The sequence below is a fragment of the Chaetura pelagica genome, unplaced genomic scaffold (genome assembly GCF_000747805.2).
Source record: "Chaetura pelagica isolate M959 unplaced genomic scaffold, ChaPel_1.0 scaffold47, whole genome shotgun sequence".
Lineage (NCBI taxonomy): Eukaryota > Metazoa > Chordata > Aves > Apodiformes > Apodidae > Chaetura > Chaetura pelagica.
Genome location: NW_009954140.1, coordinates 3850983 through 3876688, shown reverse-complemented (window position 1 = coordinate 3876688; position 25706 = coordinate 3850983). Strand labels below are relative to the sequence as shown.

Sequence of the window (25706 nt, the reverse complement as noted above, 5' to 3'; positions counted from 1 at the left end):
ACTGTAGGTCACAAGGAAAAGAAAGGAAAGAAATTTAAATACACCAGCACTTAAAATCACTTTATTTCCTGAGGTACTGGAATCATCTGCTAGGGTTTTTTTTGTAAATTTTCCCCGAAAGAAACCACTGACCCAATTAAAACCTTTCCCTTTTTGTCATTCTGTGGGGGAATTAGTCTAAGTAATGATGAGCTGTCATTCCTCTTAGAAAGTGGAAGTGTTTGTCTGCTGTAAAAAGCTGTCACAACACCTCCCCTCCCCCTGAAAAAGCCCAGACCCACAGCAAAAAGGACACTTCAGGCTGGATGTTACTCTTTGTTTCCTGTTTGATTGTGTATTTCATTCTTAATTAATTACTTGGCTTCCAAACGTAAAGCCTGTCCAGTTCCAATATAATATTGAATATTCTGCCTTTCTACATCATCTTCTTAAGGATACAGATTGTTCTCACCATTCGTTTGCTGCACATTTGCAAATACAGTTGCACAGATTGGGAGCCTTATGCTTCTTTTTGTGGCCTTTAATCTCTTCCTTTAAAACTTCTCAATTTCTCTAGTCTCTTTGATCACAAATGCAACAAACCCACCCTCCCTGCAGGTTTTAAGGCAATCCCAGATTATGTGGCTAGGAAAGACAATGAGAGAATTCGAGCTAAGAAAGTAATTGGTCTTGCTCTCTAATGATTCTTGTTTTCTACTGCTGATAGAATGAGATCATTAAGTATCTATCTGCAAATCTTGTGAGGACAATTTAGGAAGGGAAGATGCATAAATGATTAAACAACAACTTCTGCCAGCAAAGGGAAGTGAGAATGTCATTCAACACACTCTTGGAATGGAGGGAATGGTCAGAAAACCTAAGCAGCAAATAAGGCAGAGTTGAAATGGTTGAAAGATTCCTCCTAGTTTTGACAGACTGGCAAAGGCATCTGTCATCCCCACTTCTACCAAGGCATTTTAAAAAGAGGAAAAGAATTTAAAATTGTATTACTTAGAGGTGCAATATGTGGATCAAGTCTGTGGCAGGTACATTTCTTCAGATAAGATACTGGAAAATAGTTCCCATTTAGGTCCCTGCAAATGTGCAGAGATGTGCATGTGCTTGGAGTTATTAGGCTTGTGCTTAAACCATATACTGAGTCAGAGCCTCAGATGACCTAGTCATGTCCATTTAAGAGAAATCTCCATTATTTTATTTAATGCTCAGAGATTATGGTAAAATGCATCTTGTTCCAGATATAGTTCAACTGATTTCATCAAGGGATTGGTTCATGTTCCCAAATTTGTTTAGAAAAAAAGCAAGCAAGGAAGCTTATAAAAAGTGACCTATATTGTATATATAAAATGTAACACATGTTTTTAAGAGTACCCCAATTCTAAGAAAAAGCACTACAGGGGAAGGACCTTTCAGCTCAAATTTGTTCAGATAATCAACATAAATATTTCATGAAACAAGGATTGGAGGAGGAAAACAAGTTCACAAATAAAAACAGACTAAGGTTTTGCTTTGTTCTGTTCTTCCGCAGTTTCAGACGTTTTATGTCCAGTTCAGTAAACATTCAGTGTTGCCTATTTCATTCCACTTCTGTGAACTACCAGGACAAGGTGAAATTGTAGAGTCAAACTTCAGCTTTTCATTTATTTGGATTGTGGTTTCCCAGCACTGTTCTTCTTCCCAGCTGCTGTACTTGCCCCTTGCAGCCCATTGCTCCCTTGGAGCACTTCACGTGGGCAGCTGCATTTCTTTCAGAAAGAACAAAGTAGCTTTCTTGTTACTGAATAGTTTCTGGAATTTTGTATTTTTAACTGTTCCTCTAGGATGAAATGAAATTAACAGAGCATTCACTACATTTATTTTATATTTTCAAATAAATAAATAATAAAATCATATTTATGTTTCCTGGAAACATTAGCTATAGAACATTGTGCCCCAAAGGAAAAAACACATCGTTAGCGTGTTACTGATCGTGACAGTGTATGCACAGCTTTCCTGAATGTTCTGGCACTAATTCATGATAGCCTTTTAACTAGTCCCTATTTCCAAGTCCCAGAATCATAAGCAGAATTTTTTTGCAGACACATGGGTCAGTAAGATGCCTGAATAATTAAATTATAGACACAGGCACAAAGCATGCTATGCTGCAGATGCAAATGGGTCGCATTTTCAAAATATAACCATCCTTTGCCTTGCATAGAACAAAGGACTTGGTGTTCAAAACCAGGTCCTAAAGGACTAAAATCAAAATATGTTTCCAGCTTCCACTGAGGGCAGTTCAACCAAAATTTTGATTCTCAGTATAAGAGCAACTTAAGCCTGATGAGTTCACACAACAGACCCATCCCTAGAGTGAAAAGGTCAGAAACATTCAGAGTCCAGAAATTCAGGCTTTTACACAGTGATGGCATCGAGTTCAAAGATTAGAGAACACAATAAAACCCATCCTGGTTGTTGACTTTATTGTGGCCAAAGTCTCCGTTCCAAAAAGCACAAGGAGGATGAGCAGTGTGAGCAGGAAGTGTTGAACACGTGTTCACATTTAACTGCCTTCTTCACCTGACATAGTGGATTACTCCCCAAAAAGCCTGTGGTGTCATTCATTCAAACTGTTGTTAATGTTGCTCAGGAAGACCTGGCCTTGACCTTGAGAACAGCATTTTCTCCCCTTCCATGTCTGCAGGGGCTGCAGGATGTGATTGCAAAAACTTTGGTATCTTACAGCAGGAGCTGTTCGGGCAGAAGCCGAAAATATATTATACCAGTCAGTGCAAATGCCTTGTAGCTGTTACTCCAGGTGGATTTCGTAAGGGTGCTGTTCTGTTACAGTGTTCACTTTCCTTAACTCTTGCAGATTTTTGACAAGGAAGCGAAGGACCTGGAGCGAGAAGTCTGCTTCATCGACATCGCCAGCGACGAGATCCCCGAGCGCTATTACAAAGAGTCAGAGGTGAGAGCCAGAACCACTGGGAGCTGGTGAAGAGGGGAATTTTTATGTGACATCAGTAGTATTTAAATGCTTTTGATTAGAGGGGGAGCAGACAGCAGCCTCTCTGTCTAGGTTGCCTGACACTTTCTTTTGCAGATCCTTTCGTACCCGTATCAGAACAGATTCTGTTCCAGACCTTTGGTATTCAGCTGAGTTCATTCAAAGTAGAAAAGGACTTTTCTCTGAGTCACGAAGCTTAGTTAACTGTTTGCAGATCTGAGTAGCTTCAAACATTTCTGGTGTCCTTATTTGCATCCCTGCCTGGCTAATAAGCCCTGCAAAGTGTCTCAGCAAAGGACAGATCTGCTGCTGGGAGAAAAGGGTTGATGCACAGTTGCTCAGGGGCAGCCATGGCACAAGACCAAGAAGCATATTGCACGCTGCAGTACATCTGCCACAAAGCATCAATGGCAGCAGGCACAGTCACTCTCTGAAAATTCCCTTGAAAATTGCTCCCGTGCATATTTGATGGGGCACATCTCTGAGGAGCGTGTTTCTAATGGGTCAGTGCAGTTACTGCTCTGACATCAGCAGCCACTGTGCAAATGAAGATGAGCTTTAACCTCAGACTTGAAAAATGATGTTTCAAGAGAAGGAACTAGAGAGGAATGATCAGATCCATGCTTGCATTTAATTTTGGAGATATGATTTGCCTCTGGAGCCAAGTATATATTCATAGCCTCCAATAAGTATGGCAGGCTGTTTGACTACACAAAACGAGACCACATAATCATTTTTAGGATAGAAAATGAAGGCTTGCCAATGCATATATTTCTGTATCAGAGGAGATATGATTTTCTGACTAAAAAAATCAGGTACTTGTTATCTTCCATTTATAGATCCTATTTCAAATGTTATGTATGGGTCATAAACCAAAATTGGGTCTACAGGAGAACGCAAAGTAATTTTATTAGTTTCCTTACATTATGAAACCCATCTGTTATGTACCAAAAATTATATAACACCTCATAAACCAGCTTATTGGTCCCATCATCTTATTTGAAGTCCACGGTCTTCTGGTTCCATTTAGGAACGACTGCTGCTATTGGACAGGTCAGTATGTGACTGTGTTTCAAAGGAGTCATGTAAGATGCTTCATCTCAGTGTGTGTATTTCCAGAGATTGCAAACATGAAGCTTTAACATCAAGCTTTTCAGCTTTGCTTCCTATTTTTAATAGCCAATTTTTAAGTATAATTTCCATATGAATAATCTGATGATAGAGAAAAAAATAAACTCACGGTATGTGAGAAAAGTGTTTCAGAGTCTTTCAGTTGTTGTTTCAAAGACAAATCTAAGAGACCTGATTCTGAGCAAAATGGAATTTTGTATGGGGTTAAACAACAAAAATAGCCTAGCATCTGTTGTTTTTTCTGTACTGATGGATGATTTGTATGTTGCCTACCAAATTCTGTTTCAGAATTCCTGCAAAGCAGTAAGAACACCTTTGCATTTAACTGTGCATGTCTTGTGATTGATACTCAATTAATAACAGTTTAATTCAGTACGTACCGAAGTTTACAAAATAGAGGGGTTTTATGCTACCATGGGATGAATGTGAAGCCAAATTCCCATTTCTGATGAGGCCTCTTATATAATTTAGAGACTATAAAAAGAATTTTAATGTTTGTAAGTGTGATTTCCATCTGTTTTCAATCAGAACAGCACAAAAAAGTGACTCCATGTAAGTGAGAAATGCTCTGTGTCTTCCAAATAACAGTTTCAGAGGTAACAAAAAACATTAAGCTTTTGAAGGGTATTTGACTTACACTATTAACAGCAATTTGTCTGCTTTTAGATCATTTAATCTGAATTCATACGAAATTTAAAGATTAGAAGTGAAGTACAATCCTCAGGATTGAAGAATTAGGTCCCACGGGATAACTGTGCTGACTTCAATCCAGAAAGACCAATGAGAATGATTTGAACTTCAGGCATGTTTATAATCTCTGCGTTTCAATGGATCTTTCACATGCTGAAAATTAAGCAAGTCCTGTGTCAGGGTCAGCATACTTAGTGCCTTCTAGAAATGAGCTTTATATTTATTTTCTATCCTGACCAGCATGCATGCCTCCTCAATTAAAACATGCTTCAAGTTTTTAACTGAAGTTCTCGTTACTTAGCTGTACTGTATATTGGACAAGTATCTCCAGTCATTCAAGCTGTTCCCACACTGCTTGGACTGCTTGCTCTTTGTTAGTGCTCATGAGCCTGCTTGGAGAGGGTGGGTCCTGATGTGAGCAGACAGCACTAAAAACATAGTTGCTATTAAGTGAGTGTTTGTGATTTTTAGTCTGAAAGTGTTCAGTTATCCTTCATAAGCTGGTTGGGTCGATATCATAAGTGTTTCAGAGTCCTCTGTATGAAAAGCTCCTTTCTACAATTTGACCTTTCTTTGAGTCAGTGCGTGAAATAACTCATTGATTGGAACAGAAGGAGCCACAGCAGCTTTAGTGCTGTTTTTCCCATTTCTTTACACCAAAGATACGGTTGTGTGTGTAACACACTATTATCAAGTGAGGTAATAAAGCTGCAGTTACCACAGGAGGGTTCGGGAGATACCCAAGGGACCTGGAGCATCAGACTCAGTACCAACAAGTGAAACAACCATTCTCTGCTTCCCACCACCTGTGATCTAAAAAACTATTTTCCAATGGCACTGACATGAATCTTATAAAAATATCTGTATTCTCCCTTCTATTATAACTTACATAATAATGATGATTCATACATAAAGAGACAAAATGTGTGAAGCATCTTTGTATGTATAATATTCCATTTGAATTGCATACCTCATTTTGACTTTCCTGGTGAGGAGGAAGAGTGTTCCATGGAAGTGTCATGACAGTTGAAGGGAAGATGATTGAGTTCAACTTCGTACATATCTGCTTTTTCCCTTCTCCTGTATATTAACTAAAATTGAAGCATAAAAAATGCAGTTATCTGGAGGCCTCAGGAGAGTTGGTGTATCACTGAGGAACACTTTCATGGAACCTCTGCCAATAGCACCGAGCGTTCTCATGACCAGACTCGTCCAAATTATTTGAATTCCCTTAAGAATGGAGGGCTTATCTCTGAGTGCATGCACAGAAGGACTTAAATCACCAAGTAAACAGTGACTCAGAAGACATTTTAGTTATTACAGGGACATAGACAGGGTCCAGCTCTCTCTTCCACAGAGGTTCACTGATTTCTGCAGTCAAGAGAGTTGCCCTTGCAGGGGCCTGGGGGGTGTAGCTGCAGTGACTCTGCCCGAGCAGGTGACTTAATTTTAGCTTAATGACCATCCACAGGCTGCATTGTGAAGTAGCCACAAGAGTGCTGCCACATCTTAAATACAGCTTTTTTCTTTTTTACAAGCAGAGCCCTAAAAATCCTTAAACTTTTAAGAAGCTGAAATGAGAGGTGCCAAATAGAGAAAGCTTGAATCTAGATCCAAGCTACCAGGTTTGCCTGTTTTGCTGTGAGGAGCCACATATGTTTCCAAATCTGAACATACATATTGCATTGAATACAGAATTTTATATTTCTGTATGAAGAATGTACAAGCCTACAGGTAAGAGTAGCTGTACATTTTGGAAAATCATTTCCTTGTGACTTCACCCCCAATGAATATGTATCACCAGCCAACATGTATTCCCCATATAGACATATATATTTGTCTGAATTATAGAAAAGAACAAATCTGAGCTATGCTGAAGAGTTAGGGCCTCAAGTGAATCATTCACTAACATGAAACCTTTACTGTAGATGTGAGCTACTGAGCAAAATGTTCTCTGCCACCATATTCAAGTTCTCAAAATTAACAGTGTTTCATTTCCTGTTTATAACAAAGCAGCTGAGAGTTGGACAAATGGAATCAACTTTGTAAGTTCCCTCCACTAGGAATGATTTCAGGCAGCTGCTGCAGGGCTCTTCAGTTGCTGTCTTTTTGGACTTTACCCCAGCTGCACTGTAATAGGTCCAGCTCACTACTGTCCATGTGCTTTCAGAATAACAAAACCTCTATCCCATTACAGAGACAGAAAATTATGGTGGTTGAATTAATTCAGCTGCCTCAGCCCCCACGTGAGTGTGTGCAACGTGTCAGCAGGCGCTTCAGGACAGGCCATTGCAGAAAAAAATGCAAATTCTGTTTTCCTCACCAACTTCAGTTGTGAGTTTAGATAAAGGCTGGCTGGATTATCATATTTTAGCACCTCAGAACTCTCCAAATATTTATAATTCCAAAGTACTTAGCTGGCTCTTCCAGAAAATGCATTTCAGTGGAAAATCCAAAAAGAGAAAAATAATGTCTTTAAAAAATGACTGTACGTAACTCTAATAGCATCTTGACATCAACAGATCTTTTCAGAGCCCAAGCTATATAGGCTGAAATCCAAAACCCAGCAACTACAGCTGATGGGAAAATGCCAGATCACATGTACTAAAACCATGAAGGATTGGTTCTGAAATTCAAGATCAAATGTAATGGTCTTCAACTTAAAGGGGAAAAAAAATGGACTGCACTTCATAAGCACAACGGTGGGATACACTGCAAGAGGGGTCTGAAAAAAGAAACCTATGCATAGGAAGGGAAGGAAAGGAAGGAGGGAAGGAGGGAGGGAAGGAGGGAAGGAAGGGAAGGGAAGGGAAGGGAAGGGAAGGGAAGGGAAGGGAAGAAAGGAAAGGAAAGGAAAGGAAAGGAAAGGAAAGGAAAGGAAAGGAAAGGAAAGGAAAGGAAAGGAAAGGAAAGGAAAGGAAAGGAAAGGAAAGGAAAGGAAAGGAAAGGAAAGGAAAGGAAAGGAAAGGGAAGGAAAGGAAAGGAAAGGAAAGGAAAGGAAAGGAAAGGAAAGGAAAGGAAAGGAAAGGAAAGGAAAGGAAAGGAAAGGAAAGGAAAGGAAGAGGAGGCATGGCATAGGCACAGTGCATGTTCAGCTCTGCAGAACATACTCAGCTTGGGGAGCTTTTTCCATGCTAAAATGACCATACAACCAGCAAGGAATTTTTGAGACAGACCAGTGACAAGGTTAGTAAGATGTTCCCTGCAGGCTTCCAACATACAGACAAAGGAGGAGTTGCCAGCTGTAGAACAGTATCAGATCTTCAGATCATGCCTGATGCCATGGCAAAGCTAAGGGAAAGCATGTCCACTTGGATTTGGAAGTTTCCAGTAAACAATGGGTGTATTTCAGGAAAAAATAACATTTCAGAGTTAAATCTGAAATGCATTGCAACAAGGCAGTGCCACACTGTCAGCAAGTTGGTGTTTGCCTCCTGGAAGGGAGGTGACAATTCCACCTGTGATGCCTGTGACATCTGCAGTCCATGAGGAAGGTTAAGTAAATAAATGCTAAATGTTTAATAATGGAATCTGTAACAGTGTGTTGAGCTGGGAACTGCCAGACAGCCTAAGTAAGAAACACTTGGAGAGTGCTAGATTTAAACCATATCCATCACACTGGGGCTTTTCTTCTGTTTTATTGTTATTTTACATTTCATTCTCAAATAAGCCCAGCTCCTGGGTAATGATGTTTCTGCTACGTTAGCAGAAGAGCTATTTTTAAATCACTCTGCACCTGGCAATAATGCATTGCAAATACAGAGTAGGTTTTGTGCCTCTGAAGCAAAAGGATTTGACAGATGGGCTTTCCTAATAAATTGTGCTTGATAAAAGGACGAGAAGGTTATTTAAACAAAAAGATTTTAGCTGTGCCATTACATCTAAAACAGACTGAGGATTTTGCCAGTAGATAAATTAAGGAGGAAACAATAACTAGATGCAGTGTTCATTGGATGAGGGCTTCTCTAGGAAGTAAGGCATAGGTGGCTAAAAGCAAAAATGAGACACTCACAAAATTATTATATTAAATAATAACATAAAAATGGGGTCAGACAAAAGATCAGCTTGCCCAGGTCCCAGCCACAGAGGTGTTTCTAACTCCTATGTGCCACAGTTCTTGCCTAGAAAGTGTGCTGCTTTTCTCTAGCCCAGTGCCTGTGGTATGTTTTGCAAATGGACAAACCTTTCACTGGAAGAGTAAAGAACAGCCATGATCCAGTGCAGGCAGGTGCTCAGCACCTCCTTCTGGGACCCATGGAGATGTGAGCCTGGCACATGAGTCTAATTTGTTCTGTCTGACTAACCCCACCAGTGAACTGCAGCATGAAAGTCAGGAGGAAAAGCAGTGCTGTGTACTAATATTATTTCTACTTCTGTTTAATGAAGAATTGTCATCCCTGCTTCTTTCTTATATTAGAATTTTGCCTAATGGCAGAAAGGAATCCAGGCTGTGAATCTTAATCTGACAGTTTGAAGGCAGGAGTTAGACATATAAAGTCATTCTTAGTTGTGGCTTTCATGTCAAAGTTCTCATTGTTTTCAGTGAGCTTTGTATCAGGCATTGAAGAGCAGAAGATTAGCAGTCCTGGTCACACCAAAGGCCCTGGCGTGGTGTGCTCTGTGGCTGTGGCCATTATCAGAGGCCTAGGGAAGGGGTAAATAAATGGAAAATATACAGATAAATATAAAGATTCTTCCCCTAAATACTTGTTTCCATGAGCCATAGGATAAGCAATTGCTGAGCCAGAATTTGTTTATTTAAAAAATAGTTCAAGACATTTTTATACACCTCATTTTTTAGCACCTGGGTAAGCAGCCCAGTTGTCCTGGTTTGAGGAAAATTGGCTTCATCCTGGCTCAAACCAGGACACCAGTGCTGTTGGTTGTCCTGCAGGTGACCACTCACTGCTAGACAGTCCTTGTGCCCTTGGAGCTGAGAGCCCAGAGCTTAAGCTCTCAAGTTCACCTGGCTCAGTGCTGCTGTGCATCTTACATCCCATCCTCAGCCTCTGAGCTTGAGCTCCCCTGAGGAAGCGGGCACTAAAGTCTTTAACATCTTGATCTTTCAGACAGCACTCTGGAAATGTGTTCCTCTCAATTCTTCCCCTTCCCTGCCTTCCATTCATCAGCCTACACTTTTATAGTGTCAATCCATTAATGTTCTCAGAAAGGCAGGAATTTCCATAAAAGCTATTAAAGATCAGTTGCCCAAACTGTCCATCATTGCCTGGCTCTTTGCTTGAAACTGTCCTGCCAATTTGTGGCCAGACATCATGTCCTTCAGGAGGAATGGGCACGATGAAGGGAAGCAAAGGTGCCATCTCTGGGAGCTGTGAGAGGAATTTGCAACTAGGAGTGATGTCAGGGATGAACTGCAGTAGGTGGATTATTTGTGGGCCACCAGTTTAAGAATTATTTCCACTGTGAGTCCCCTTGTCTGCTGGATTAACTTCACAAAACCAAACCAACAGAAAGCCAAGCACTGCTTTCACAGCATCCAGGGGGCTCTGGCAGCTTGAACGAGAGACATGCATGACTGAGCAGCCATGCAGGTTTGCTGCTCATTGTTTCATTTTTATTTATAAATTCTGAATACTTGATACTGATTCAAATTCATTACATTAAATCCCTTTGGAATGCATTGAAGTTATTCCATTATGGGTCTGGTTATTGCTGGAAGGATATAAAGTATCTCTGCATAACACTCAGTATTATTAGAGTGTGTATCTGAAATGCTTCATCAAGACAGTGGCTCCATCACATGTTAGAAACAACAAACCCTTCTTTACATTAAACTATTTTCCTATGATTTTCCTTTTTTCCCTTCCAAATATTATGTTCATCTCTCTTAATTTTTAATTTTTTTTAAATTAATATATTGATTGCTCCAGAGAATAATCAGTTCTAAAACAACTCTTTCAACCAAAAAATACCTAGATCAATCTGAGGTCAAGCTTTATGCAAGTGAGAAGATGGGCAAGAGCACATGACTCTGAGTTGTGACACACAACTGATATATGATGACACTGACTTGTTTTTTTATGGTGATTTAACATTGAAGCCTTATTATACTGTGAGCTTTAAGCTTCTATTTAGAAAACTGTGTGTCAGCAATAAAAGCAATGACTTTCACAGAGAAGGAAGAAGGAAGAGTATCACCTCATTAGAGCTTTGTAAAGAAGCTGTAATGACAGAGCTTCAGCTTACAGATAAAATCAGAAGCAAAGTCAGGAGATAACTAAACATTAGAAAAAAGAAATGCTGAATGATATATAATCTCACACTGAATGAAAGGCAATTAAGATCAGAGTAGTCTTAGCAATTTGTTAGTTTTTTCTCCTGATTGTCTTCCATTTAGCACATAATTTAAGCACCTACTTAAATCCATGTTTAACTGCTCTTATGCCAAAGGATGGATTGAAAAGATCTTCCCATATCTTACCTGTGGGGAGAGCCACACAGAGCAGCACTGCTGGTTATTCTTGAAGAAAGATTTTAGAAGCTCCGCTATGAATTTACTGAAACTACATTATCTTCAAGTTTTGAAAGTCAATGCTTAACTGTAAAGTATTTCTATTTACAAGATGTAATTAGCAGGATTGGACACAAAATGAACTGGAATTATACCAATATGGAAAAATAACACTTTGATAGATAAACCATATCTTGTACAGATGAAAGGAAACTTTGGAGATTAACTAAATTCCTTATTGTTTTTTGGTCTTGCTGATGTAATTTCAGCACCAATTTATTTGATTTGCCAGTTCTCAAAAGAGAGATAGAGTTGAAATGAGTGTTTTACTCACAGATGCCATGACTCAGGTGGAGCCTGAGATGGCTAAATTGCAGAAATTTCATACTTAGGTGCCCAGCTGGAGATACTAGTGCACTTAGCATTGAAAATGGCATTGGCAGGGTCACATCAGTGTTGAGGTGTCAAGACTCAAATTGGACATGATTCCAGGAAGACAGGCATGGGTAGAAAGTACTGCTAAGTCACAGTGAGGGAGAAGTGGAAAAGCAAGCTCTGAAGAAGCAACTTTTTTTGTTTTTCCAGAGGCCATAAATAACGCTTGGAGTGCATGGTATTGGAATGACTTGCAATAACCTATTTTCCTATAGAAGAAAATGTCCTAGATGATAGGATTGTCAAAGCATCTCCAAGAATATGCCGCCACTGATTCACTGGCTGTTGGATAAAAGTCAGGAATGGATTTTCATATGCCCTGGTGCTCATTTAAGTCCATTTCATGTTACTTTTTCATAATATTTATTAGCATATTTTATGTCTTATCAAAACATTTACTTTAGCAGACTGACAAACAGGACTTCCTCTCCTGCATTTCTCAGCATGTTTTCTTTGTTTTGCAGGATCCTAAATATTTCAAGTCACAGAAGACTGGGAGAGGCCAATTAAAAGAAGGCTGGAGAGAGACTCATCAGCCAATTATGTGCTCCTACAAACTTGTGACTGTGAAATTTGAAGTCTGGGGACTTCAAACCAGAGTAGAGCAATTTGTACATAAGGTCAGTGAAACAGGAGCTGTTTCTTATCCTTCACATAAGCAGAACTTGAGTACTACCCTGCACAGGAATGTAACTGTGACTGTGTAGAAGATAGGGAGCTCACACAAATCTGCTTTCAGACCTCTCAAGGTCTGAGAGATCTGGAGCAGAGCCAAAGAGTTTATATCTGGATATAAACTTCCCAAAGCCTGGAGCTGCTCAGGTCTAAACTAGCAATAACATTTTCAATACTGTGATAAATATATGACCTAAAGTATTTCTGAGTACACATGAAACTGAACGTGCAGCAATGATGTGCAGAATTTCTTACTCCTTTTCCAATCAATCTGCTAAGACCTTCATTAATGGCATAACAGCCAAATGTTAATATTTTCAGACTATTGACTTCCCACATGTTTAAAAAACTAACAAACAAAGAGTTCCAGAACCTCTTGTTGCCTGAAGAGTCTCTACATGTTCCCAGGTGGCTTCCTGTGCCAATCAGAGCCACGTGATGTGACCCAGCACCAACAGATCCACCTTCAGGGGCAAGTTGGACTCCAGCACCTTCAGAGCCAGCACATCTGGCTTTCCAGGGCTTATCTTTTTAGAGACAAAACCCTCAGGATGTTTTTCTCTGTAAACCTTGCCAAAAGACAGCAGTGTTACTTTCCTAACATGCCTGGTTTCTGCAGAGGTATTTACCTTCCCCTTGCTTTGCAGGTGGTGAGAGACATCCTGCTGATCGGGCACCGTCAGGCCTTCGCCTGGGTGGATGAGTGGTACGGTGAGTGAGCTCCACACTCTGCCCCTTGGCAAGGGCTAAGGAACAACAGGTTGTCCTTTGCTCTCCTGGCCCATCACGTCCCACTGTAGGTTGCTCATGAAAAACTGAACACAGTTCCATCTCTGGAATACAGGGAGCTCAGTGGGTGTCCCTGCCCACACAGGGCGGTTGGATCTAAATGATCTTTAAAGGCTCTTCCCACCCAAACCATTCTGTGATTGGCAGCAGGTTCAGAGCAGGCTGTTTCAGGCAGGGAGCCTTGACATCCCATACATCTCATCCTAGAGGCATCAGTCCCTCACCAAGAGCTGCCCCTGCCATGTCATCTATAAGGAGAACCTCACACAGGTTTGAATAAAGCTGCTCATCATGGCATCCTGGGAGGCATTAAGAAGAGTGTGGCCAGCAGGTCAAGGGAGGTTCTCCTTCCCCTTTACTCTGTCCTGGTCAGGCCTCACCTGGAGCACTGTGTGCAGTTCTGGCTCCTCAGTTCAAGAGGGACAAGGAACTACTGGAGAGAGTCCAGCCACTGAGGTGAGCAAGGGACTGGAGCATCTGTGAGGAAAGGCTGGGAGAGCTGGGGCTGTTCACCCTGGGGAAAAGGAGGCTGAGGGGGCATCTCATCAATATCTGCAGGGGGTGTCAGGAGGATGAGGCCAGATTCTGCTCAGGGGTGTCCCATGACAGGACAAGGGGCAATGGTCACAAACTGGTACATAGCAGATTTAACCTAAATATAATACTTCTTTACTCTGAGGGTACCAGAGAACTGGGACAGGCTGCCCAGGGAAGTTGTGGAATCTCCATCTCTAGAGACATTCCAAACCTGGGCGTGTTCCTGTGGGATCTGCTCTAAGGGATCCTGCTGTAGCAGAGGGTTGGACTAGATGATCTCCAGAGGTCCCTTCCAAGCCCAAACATTCTGGGATTAAGACTGCATTAACATGCAGTCATTTCCATACTGCAAACTCTGATCCAACACAATTCCAAACTTTTAGAAAAGTTTTAAACTATTGATAGAGATTGCAGTAAAGAAAAGCTGGAGCTCTAACCTTCTTTCTGAAAAATTGATAGAAATGTAAAACCTACTGGGTCTGATTCAACAGCAGCTGCATGCAAAAAGTGTTCTGAATCCATGGAGCAGCTGTAGGAACGGGCACTTGGAATGGTACAGAGTAATCTGAATATCAAAACAGCCAATGACATTTTATCAAATAAGCTCACAGGGTGTGTGCTGTTCACATGTATTTTCAGTAAGATGAATCCATAACCATAGATACCTGTAGAGCAGTTTCCAAGACATTTCTGTAATATACAGTAGGAATTTGAGATTAGATTTAGAATGTTTAGGAACACCATTTTAGGCGTTTCACAGATAAGAATGACACCTGTCTTTCATCACAACTCAAACATTCTGCATTGCTTAGGAATAGCCCATTAGCCCAACTGGTGCAAACACACACACCTGCAGTGACTGCAGAAACCTGCACAATTCTGTGCTGGAATTTAACAACAATTAATTTAATTAATTAATTAATTCTGCTGATTTTTTGAAAATAAAGAAAAAAATATTTTTGAAATCAAAATGTTCTTATACACTTAATAGTTTGTTAAAATCTTGTGCTATTGTGATCACAAAAATCCTGAAAGCTACTCAGATACCTTCTATTTTGGGATAGCCATGCACTAAGACAAGAATTTTGTATCCAGTTAGAAAAAGTTCTTAAGAGATTTTCTTTTATTATTATTTTTCCTGTAAAATACAGTGATCTGTTATTTTCCCTGTACAAAGTCAGGGAACCTGGTGACTGTAAATAAAGAAGCCTGACTTCATGTCAAAATTCAACCCACAAGTTTTCCCCAGATCTGCCCAAAGTATCTATTAAAACAAGACATATAAATGTTTCTGGGAAGCAAAGTCATCTGCACTTGAGTGGAGTTGCTGATACTGACAAGTGAGTAATCAGGAAGTTCAACATATGGAATAGGTTTAGCCCAAAAACATGTAACCACAGATTTTCCCATCCTAACTCTGAATGCACCCTGTCAAAAACACATTCTCCACCAATGAAATACTGGGATACCCAGTTATCCTGTAGGTTTTGGCTGTCACAGTGAATCTTTTTTACAAAATAATACAGCGTACTTCTAAGTACTTAATAGTCAGGCTAGGGACAAAACCTGAACAGTGTGGGCTTACTGAAAGAGACATGAATAAAAGCTAAATATATAACAAGATTTATAGCAGATTTATGAAAGAAAAAAGAAAGTGCAGAATGTCAGTTTAGGTAACTCTCTGTGCTGTCTGCAGCCCTTACACACTGCATCGTTCTGAAGTAGAACAGTTGGTGAGACTTGCTGACTAGATACCAAATCTTTTATTGCCCAGAATGAGTGAGATCTAATTTGTTTACATCCAGTTCAGTTTAATACACATGATCTGTAAAAATTCTCTGGAACTGCTCTTGTCATGTTTATGTGTGTAGGGAGAGTCTTTCAAACATCATTTTAAAGCGTCCGTGTGCCTCCAGTGTGTCCATAAGCATATTTTAAACCAAAAGGTTGAGAAAGACTTGGAGAGGATGTTAGTCAGCTAAACTGAATCAACTAATCAGTCTAATAAATCAATTATTAAACAGCATGTTATTTTATGGATATTACTGACTGATTGCTGGTACTGTAAGTATGAATGTGTCTTGTCATTACATTTACTAAACTGGATTTAGCTTTGTTGTTAAGAAAATCTACTTTCCCAGTGTGACTTACTAACAAAGAGCACGTTCTCTGCTTGGCAAAGTGCATCCTTAGCATGTTACTGACATGGCTTATGGGCTTGCTTGTCATTCCAGATAACAGCAGAAAGAGTTAGTGGTGTTCCATGCTCCCTTTGGAGCAAAATTGTAGACTGTATTTCTTTTTTGCTGATGAAGTCTTACATTCTGCTACTGATGTAACAGCCAAAGTTGTATCATTCCTTAAAAGATCTCTCATAAAATGCAGCAAGAGCCTCACATCACATAACAAGGAGTGGTGTGATACAAGAATTCACAAATCCAAGTGGCACACAGTAACCTAAGGAAAAATGCAGCCTCAAGAACAAAAGCTCAGGGTACATTTCCAAGAGGGGTACACATTTCCAAGTGTACCAAGCTACTAAAATGCTGTTTCCGTTTGGGGAGTAAAAAAGTGGATTGGCTGTTTTCATGAAACTCTGAAGTTACCAAACTGTTGTAAAAAACAGACCAAATTCTGACAGCCTCCAGGGTCTCTTATTCTCAAGCAGATATCTGTATTGAAAGTGTGGTGATGGAACAGCACAGTCACAAGGCCATTCATTGGGCTCTCAATGTTTTTTTCTGGAAGTTGGGTGTATGGCAGATCTTTTTAAAATCTGTCATCCCTGCTTGGAGTCACACAGCAAGCACCTAACAGATTGGGCACGAGTTTAACAACGTGAGGCATGGCTAGACCATGAGAAATGATCCTGCCAGTGGCATCAGCCTGATATGTAGAATATTTCTAATTCTTATAACTCATTGAACTGCCTGAGGCTACAAAACTGTTAGCATATTCACTATTAACTCACTCACCAGTACAATGGAGTGTTAGTTTCTGGAAGCTAAGGTGATGTGTGCTCTAACAGTAAGAATATTTGCTGGTTAAGACATGTACTATGCAAAGATAACATAAAATATTTTTGAAAGTGCCTGGAAAGGTAAGTAACTATTCATAATATTTCTGTATCTATCCTTTATTCCAAGGGATCTTCTAAAATCTTTTTAGAAGATCTTGGCCTTTGCCAAGGCCTGCACTTCAACACTTTTGCCTATCTTATGTTACTCAGGTACTCCTAAACAATTTCCACTCCTTTCTGTTCTCTGACTCCCTTTGACTCAACCTTCTCACACCTTCCTTTGCTGATATAACTACCTTTATGACTCAATTTTCATAAAGCTAGTTGCTCCATGCCTTTTTTTAAAATCCTTTTTTGGCTTCTGCTGAAAAACCTTTTCCTTAAAAAAATAAATAAATACATCTTAAGTTTGCACTGAATCAATGGAAAATGCCAACAATTTTGAACTTTTTACAGATATGACTATGGATGATGTTCGAGAATACGAGAAAAATATGCATGAAAAAACCAACATTAAAGTTTGCAACCAACATTCATCTACTGTGGATGAAATAGAGAGCCATGCCAAAGCAAGTGTATGTCAATTTTAAAACATATTGCCCATCCTCAGCTAATATACCTGCACAGATCAGAGAAGAGAAATCAACTGATCTTGCTGACCAGTCAGTGGAATTTTGGGGAAGTTTTGCTTCAGTAGGAACAGAATCTTTCTCCATGAAGTGGAGTCCTGCCTTTCGTGTGCACTGTGAAATGCCACTGATACAAGAAAGGGTGGGGTTGGGCTCATATACAGCTCCTTGTCTGCCAGAAAAACAATTCTCAAATTTCAGTTGGATGCAGAAGAGGAAATTAAATATGAGTTTTACTTTCTATTGTTTGAATAGTTAAAAAATGCAAGAATTCAGAGTGCTTCAGTCAAAAGGCCAGAAACACAGGGAGTGGAAAATTTCTATGGGACTGTTACAATTGTTTGCTGCACCAGGGAAAAGAAGAAAAAAGCTAATGAATTATCAGTCTTTTCAAACTAATTTTAATGTTGTCATTGAGTAGCTACCAACAAGGTGAGAAGTATTTTCAGACATGTAGAACAGCAGTTTGTGGAGCAGCTTTCTGTGTAAGTTCTTTGGTTCAGATTCTGAAACTTCAGAAAGTATCTAAGTTCCTAATTTAGGCACCTCAATTAGAGGCCTAAAATTAGAAGTTATTACTCTCTGCAAATAGAAAAGATGCAGTTAAATTTGCTTTTGAAATGTTCTTATTACTTTATTTCTCCTAACTGCACTGGAAAATCCAGTCAGTGAAAATTGTCACCAGTCTGAAGTGATGTTGTCTAAGTAATAAGCAGGAAGGGGATTCTTGTGTTTGTGATGCTGTAGCTCTGTTGGCATCAAGGCTACTCCTTTGCTGAGCAGTAAATTGAGAATCAGTTCCGAGTGTGGCTCTGCATTTCAGGATTTGGCTTGGAATGAAGGCAGCCATCCACATTTCCCATGAGACAGAACTGCCATTGAGCTCAGCACAGAACCTGTAATTAATGAAGAAAAGAAAGAAGACAAAAAAAGAAAAGACAGTCTGAGCCATCTTAGCTCAGAGCAAGGACTTGTTTTACTTGAGTGTGTATCAGAACAGAAGTGAATTTAAAGTGAAAGCTAAAAAGCCAAGTCAACTGAAGGGACAGTAAGTTTTTAATGTGTGAATTTAAAGTGAGCAGTCCTGGAGGCTGCCACTTAGCCAGGCTTTCATCAGTCTTCACTTCAACAGACAAAAACGGAGAAGTCTTCCTGTCCTCTTTCACTTTCATTTATCCAAGGCAACTTTTGTTTCATGTTGTACAGAAGCCCTCAGTTGAAAATAGCTGCAATGAAAGCAGGGGCTTCCTTTGATGTCAGGGTGCTTTTAAATCTTTTGAGTCCAGAAACACTGCACGCTCTGTTACCGGGTGAAACAAAATGCAAATCAGCAAAACATGCTCCAATCTGTCGCCAACGCAAGTAGGTGCAGTTCCCCTGAGACCATCTGGTTATTTCCACCACTTATCTCAGGTTTGAAAATAGCTTAGTCCTCACTCCTAATAACTGCACAGCAACGTAGGCTGGAAAGGTCCCTGGAATGTGGACTGTAGGGAAGTGAGAGGGCAGCTGGCAGCAGGCGGGCTTTTGTTTCTTCCATGTGATGTTGCAATACAACATAAAGCTTTTTTCTACATCACATTTGCAGCCCAGGCTCCAGATGCCTGCAGCTGGGTGATATTAACCAGTATTGATGGACTGAAAGGGCAGGGGTTTGTCATTCATATGGCAGGCACAGCCCCGTGTCTCAGACACCCAATGTGCCTGAATTTTAAAGTTATTGAAACTCCAGTGGTTATCCTTTTAGTGTTTTTTGCTTTAAGAGCTCAAAGACCCTATAAAAGAGTGTGATGAACTACTTCAAACTTACAAATTTAACCTGATGTTCAGTGAAAACCACAACCTTCATGTCAGTTGGCCCAGTGGACATCTTGCGGGTGATGTAGATGTGAAGGTGCAGGTTCCAGAAGAGGCTGCTTTCCTGCTCAGCTCGCCCGTTTGTAGCAGATGCCATTCGGTTGGGCTTTTCTCGGAAGTTTTGCACGGCTCAGCTCAGAGCTCATCTGTGCTGGGATCGCTCTGCCCTCTTGTGGGTTCCCACAGCACTGTGACATCCCTGTCACCTGCAGGAGAAAACTTCACTGCTTTTAAAGCATCTGCGGACCCGATTTTCCATTGCAAAGTGGCTTTAAGCTCTCATCTCATTTTGCCTCTATTTTGCAGGGAATTAAGCAGCGGATTTGTCAGTTGGCCATAAAGGTTTAAGTACAGATTCTGGATGGAAAAGTTGGAAAGCGTGTTGTGGTTTTCTCAAGTCAGAGGGAATCCTTTAGGCTTCACTAGTAGAAGAGCAGAACAGCTTCAGTTTCGTGCATGCAGCTGCAACCAGAAGTCAATAGAAACTGCATGGGGGAGAGAGAATTGTTCACCCATCCCTTGATAATTACAGTAGATGAACCAACTGATGACAATCCTTCACTTGTTCATGCTCATAATTCAGATGGGGGGGGGGGGAAGCAACTACCTATTCATTTGTTGTTTATTTTATTATTATTTTTTAAGTTCTACTTGCTGTGTATCTAAGTGTGTTATTTAACTGCCTGGGAGATGGTTTTATTTTTTCAGCAATTCCAGAGGTAGCACTTCCTTCAGTTCAGATCTAGGTAGAAGAACTATTAGTATGTGATTCATATACTTGATGCTGGTTGTTTATTGTACTCCAATGAATGCATTGCAATACATAGGCATCTATGTAGAGAATCACTTAATGATATGCATGATAAGCAATCATTCCCTGATTTAGAATTTGGGTGGAAGTAGTTCAACTGAGTTAATGAAATGATCATTTTAAGTTATTCTAATGTCTTTATCTTTCTTTCCCTCTCGTTGAAGACATGACAATGGATGAAGTCCGAGAGTTTGAACGAGCAACTCAGGAAGCCACCAACAGGAAGATTGGGGTTTTCCCACCTGCAATATCTATCTCTAACATTTCTATGCCTTCTTCAACCCGCAGTGCTCCATCTAGTGCTCCATCCACTCCTCTCTCCACAGATGCTCCTGATTTCCTAACAGTTCCCAAAGACCGGCCTCGGAAAAAGTCTGCTCCAGAAACTCTCACTCTTCCAGATCCAGCTAAAAAAACCTTTTAAATTAACCCAGCATGTTTCCTCCTGATAAGCCATGTCTACCACAGCAAGAGTGATGTTAACTCAGTCTCTACAAAGGTCATGGTGGTTTGTTGGTTGTTTGTTTGTTTTTTTCTTTTCTTAAAATAATCTTACTGGTGTGGGAAGATTCCCTCTCTCCTCAGACCTGATCCTTAAAACCTTTCAGAGAAGTGCATGCAAGAGAACCTAGTTTATCTATTCCTGAAGTAGTGTTTCAAGCCATATGGTGCATCTCACTGACATACAATGAAATAGTCTGAGGGGAAGCCCAGAAAAGAAAATAGATATTTCTGTAGCAGAATTGTACCTACAAATCCTTATCTAGGTCATAGCATTTGCAATTAGGAGTAGGTATTTAGTAAAGCTGCCAAGGACTTCTGAGGCAAATTAGTGCCAACTAGAATGCAGGGGTAACAGGAAAAAAACCCTCCTATTTTCTTCTTTCATAGCTGATTTTAAAACCCTTCCTACTCTCAGTCTTCTCCTGTGTATCCATAAACCTTTGACCTGTAACTCATTCTACTTGAACACCAACAGCAATCACTCAGATTCACATTTTGCTTAATATGACTCAGGATTTGGGGCCTAGCTAACAATCAAAACTTTTCAAACCTAAAATATCACTGTATTGAAGCCCCAACTGTAATTAATGATATTGACTTTGAGGCCATTGAACTATTTCTATCTTGCACAGAATTTGTAAAAGAAATCACCTATTTCTTGTAAATAATGTATTTTAATAGCTCTCCCCTGTCCTTTTGTGATCTCTTAAGTCTGTATTGGTGTTCATTAATGGTGTTCCATGTGTAAGATTGAAAAAAAAAGCAGCTAAATTGAGCCAGTTGAGAAGCAAAACCAGTTAATTTGGTCTTGTCCTCACTGGAAGAAGAGTGGTAGTTATGCTGTAAGACCTTGAATGTAAAGGAAAGAAAAGATGAGACTCCTTTTTCTTTCCTGCCTCGCTTCTTTCCTAAACAGCACAATCTCTGCTAGCAGAAAGCTGGTTGCAGGCTTTGCCATTGTCCAGGGAAGGGGTGAACAAAATCAGTCACTTCAAGAAACAAGTTGATTCCTGGGGCTGCTCAGTCCCGTGCAGGGGGATGCCAAGGAAACAGAAGTGCTCTTCCTGGTCTGCCTGTGAAATCACTCTTCAATCTCAGGAACTAAAAAGTAGAAAATTATGTTTCCTGGTAGGGAAGTGTAGGCTGTGGAAGGAAGAGGACAAGTGGCAAAGTGTTTTCTTCCTTTCTTCCTTCCTCTTCAAAATGGAAGCTCAGTGAGAATCTTTCCCTGCTGACCCCCATTTGGGGGACTTTCTCCTCTTTCATGCACGTGGCTCTTTACTGAGTGCTGTCGGGATCTGTCACCATTGGCAGCTGCAGGAGATGTCAAATCAGCTGCTGTTCAGTGCCCAGTGGGTGACAGCTGTGACCTGAACCATATGATCAAAGTGGGTTTTGTACCACTGGTGACATGGTACATGGATTAAAAAAAGTCTCGAGAGCTGAACTGTCACTGAATATTGAACAATCAGTTTGGGAATGGCCTTTTGCCTGGACAGGAGGTCTGTGCCATCTTCTCAGCACAATGCTGGGATGTGACTGGCTTGAATGCACTGAACTTCTCCATGGCTGTAGATCCAGTAGAAGTTATGCTGAATGTGTGATATTTATAGGGTAGTTCTAGCAGCAGGACAGGTAATTCCACTGCCAACCTGCACTGAAAACAAGTGTATATTTGTTTTATAGTTCAAATCCTTTAGCTAGCAAAATCCAGCTCTTGGTAGGTTAGCTGTGGTTTCACTTTCTGCATTCTCCCACTTACTGTCCATGTTTTTCCTTGCTTTTCTTCTCAGAGCCAGTAATTCTGTGTGATTAGTAAACTGAGTGGTGATTTTTTGTTTAAAAAGAAGCTGCTGTAATGATGCAAACAAAACTTTCCTGCATTAGTTTATTATTTCACCTTAAAAAGTGTGCAGATTAAGTATCCATTATTATAACTAGTCTGATCTTTTTTATTATTGTTATTTATTTAGTAGCAAGATTGGTGTGTTGGCAGAGAAGGCGTGTTGAAAACATAGAGCATTGTTTGGTTGTGTTTTCATTTCCTGAATTTGGCTTCCATAGGTCAGTGGGTTAGGTCTGCTCCACCTGAAAGTCTACTGGTTTTCAATGAATTTTTTCTTTGTCAAAGAAATATTTGCTCAGCTCTATTCATAATGCCCTGTGCTTACACGCTGCTGGTTTTACATACCCTGTAGCATCCGGGTTTGACACGAATTGCTAGACCAGCACAGTCATTCCTTTACTCATATTAATGGATTGTTCCAAGCCCATGTGGATACATTGCTTATCACAGTAAGTGGGTTGGGAGATAAAGCATGTAGGAAAATGATTCCCATACATGAACAGGACACAACTGCTGCATGACAGAGATGTAGGAGGGACACTGCTCATGTCAAGATAAATGCCAGACAGTGTCTGCATCTGCTGCTGCTGTGGCCCTTCCAGCCAGCAGTGCTGTCCTGGAGGAGGACCAGTTTTACTGACCCAGCAGCCTGAATTCACTGTTGGCCTCAGCAAGGATCCCCCTCAGCCTCCCTGCTTTCATGTTGCTTCCTCATGAAGGCACTTGAAACGATCTGTAATCTTTCCTGCTTTGGATAAGAACTACCCAGGCTTTTCATTGCCTATGGAAGTAACTTCTGCTGTGTCCTGCTTGGCTTTCCCCACCAGTCATTCCCCCCTTGGTCAAGATGAGTTTCAAATGCCTTTTGCTGCTTGGTTGGGTTTCGTTTGGGTGGGTTTTTAAGGCAGGATAACTTTTTCTCAAATATTCCCAGCAAACACACGACCCCCCCAAAAAAATTAAATTGAAAGGAAGGTCTGAATGCAACATCTTGAGGCAACAGAGTTGTTTTTTTCCCTGATTTTGTCCCAGTGCTTTCTGTTGTTTTATTTCAAACATGTATTTTAGGAGAAAAATAGAGAGTATTTTGCAGGTGTTCATCTCTTCTTTTGCAAAAATAACCCATGATTATTTAGTGAGTGCATCTGGAGGGTGTGGTGCCACCAGGCAGAGCTGGAGAGGCACAACAGCCCTCTTCTCTGGCATTGAAGGGACTGAAGAATTAGAGGATTCAGGATGCTTGGGCTGAACAAGGAATTCTTCATCCAGGAGAATCCTGTTCAGAGCAAGTAACATGATGAGTTTATTTGAGTTTCTATTAAAACCTCCTCCCAGCTTTGCTTGTACCTATAGAACAATCAATACAGAATAACTGGCAATTCCCTGCAGTCTTTACAAGGGTAGATCTGATAAAATTTGAAAAGGGAGGTATCAGTAAAGACTATGAGGAGAAGCATATTCCTGAAACACAAACTTAATGGCATTTCTTATGAATGTAATGGTCAATTTTGTAAATGACTGGATAAATCCTATGGAAAGAAACTATTTGACTTTATTACTTTGCTTTTTTATTATTATTATTATTCTGGAAGGTGATTTTGTGACGTCTAGTAGCCAATTTGCATTAATTGCTGCTGTAGAGATTTTGAAATGGAAATATTGGTTCCTTGAATTTTAGTTGGTAACAAGACTGCAACATTTTGTAAAAAGTGCTTTGAAGCTTGCTGCACTGTAACTTCCAAACAATGTGCTCTCATTTGAAATAAGCCAAATGTATATGCTTTTTATGAATTAGTGAGTGCAGTCAGAGAGAATTCATCAAGTGTCAATAGCAGCTTTTCTGTTTCCATTGTTTGGACTTGGGTTTATATGTGTAAATTAAAATTGCTAAGTAAGTCTAACAATGTTTTGCTTTCAATGAACAGCATGGTCATTTGAATTACAATCTCTTGTAATTTTGTTGTGTCACTAAAACAGGTTTCCTTGTTTTATTTCATTTCTGTGATAATTTTATGTGACTCTGAATGTCCAGTAATTCATTTCTTTTCTTTAGAGCAATGATGGCTACCTTAGGCAATACATCACTACCATCAAAGAAGGACCAAGTTTTGAAAAGCTTTGCTTGTTAAATAACACAAGGCTCAGCAGGATCATTTGATTGTCATCCTTCTCATTCATATCACTTAGTTTCTTATTTTTCCAAGTTATTTATTATTTTTAATATTGTATTTTTCCTTGCATTTTGTTGGAAATAAACTACCAACAATTATTCTTTAAAATTGTGGCTGTTTCCTCTAACAAGGTCTCCTCTAGCAAGGAACATACCCATTAACACTTCTACCCCCAGCTCTGCAAGTCATTTCCTTAAAATCAAAAACCAGAAGGAATTGGCCCTGTAAGGAAAATTTAAACCACTTACAACATCTACTAAGTCTTGTTGTGCCTCAGGTTTTTTTATCAGGGCTGGTGCCCATCAGTCTGGTGTTAGCCCATTCATTACTAAATTACCATTTGGTTGACAAGGAAGTTTTTAGTAGGGAATTTAATTCTCCCTGCAGGGAGCCCTGATGTAGTAAACGCTGGAAAGAGACCACTCTGAACCTCTCAGAAGGTAAGGATCCCCCATCACTTGTCTGCAAGTCTTGTGACTTTAGCCAACAGTCCTGGTTCTTTACGCTTTTAAGCAGAGGCATATTCCACAGAAATAACACCTTCCTGCACCAGAAAAATGGTAGTTGCTTATTCAGTGCAGAAATGTTTAACAGCAGCATAGGGCAGGACACAAGGACCAAAGGCCTAGAGAACATTTGAGGTAGAAGCCAGAGAGCACAGAAGAGAGAACCAGGCAGCCCCAGTGATGACTCCTCAGCTGGGAGGTGCCTGGGGGCTGTGCCCTCCAGGGAGCAGGGACTCCTGAGCCTTTCCCACCCAGGGCAGGCTGTGACTGTCCCCCAGGAGGTGAAGTTACAGCTGGGTTCTCTAGCAAGCAGATGTGCTAGAAGCAGGACCCTGGATTCACGGTGCTGGCGACCCACACACCCCAGCAGAGGATCCCTCAGAACCCACCTCAGGATTGGGCCTGACCTGCTTTGTCGGTTTTTCACAGCCTGGGCTTGTCTTGCTGGGCCTTCATTACAATTTGCAAGCGAACAAAACACTGGCACGTGAAAATCCCTCACAAACTGGTTGGTGACCGGGGCCTGCTCCTCGTGCCACCGACGCCGGGAAACCTCCCGCCCTTTCCTTACAGAAACGGGACATCCCTGGGGCAGAGACACGACTGAAGCAGCTCCGACCCAGCGCTTCCCGCCGTGCGGATGCAGAACCG

General features: G+C 40.6%; 1 protein-coding gene across 1 annotated transcript in view; it reads left to right on the top strand.

Annotated features, from left to right (window-relative positions):
• PITPNC1 (phosphatidylinositol transfer protein, cytoplasmic 1) overlaps nt 1-20631 on the top strand; it is a 77970-nt gene extending 57339 nt beyond the window's left edge. The window contains exons 6-10 of the mRNA XM_010002789.1: nt 2849-2944; nt 12176-12331; nt 13034-13097; nt 17188-17306; nt 20193-20631. Of these exons, the coding sequence (XP_010001091.1) occupies nt 2849-2944; nt 12176-12331; nt 13034-13097; nt 17188-17306; nt 20193-20198 (441 nt within the window). The 3' untranslated portion in view covers nt 20199-20631. The remainder of the gene's footprint in view (nt 1-2848; nt 2945-12175; nt 12332-13033; nt 13098-17187; nt 17307-20192) is intronic.
• Nucleotides 20632-25706: the final 5075 nt, after the last annotated feature.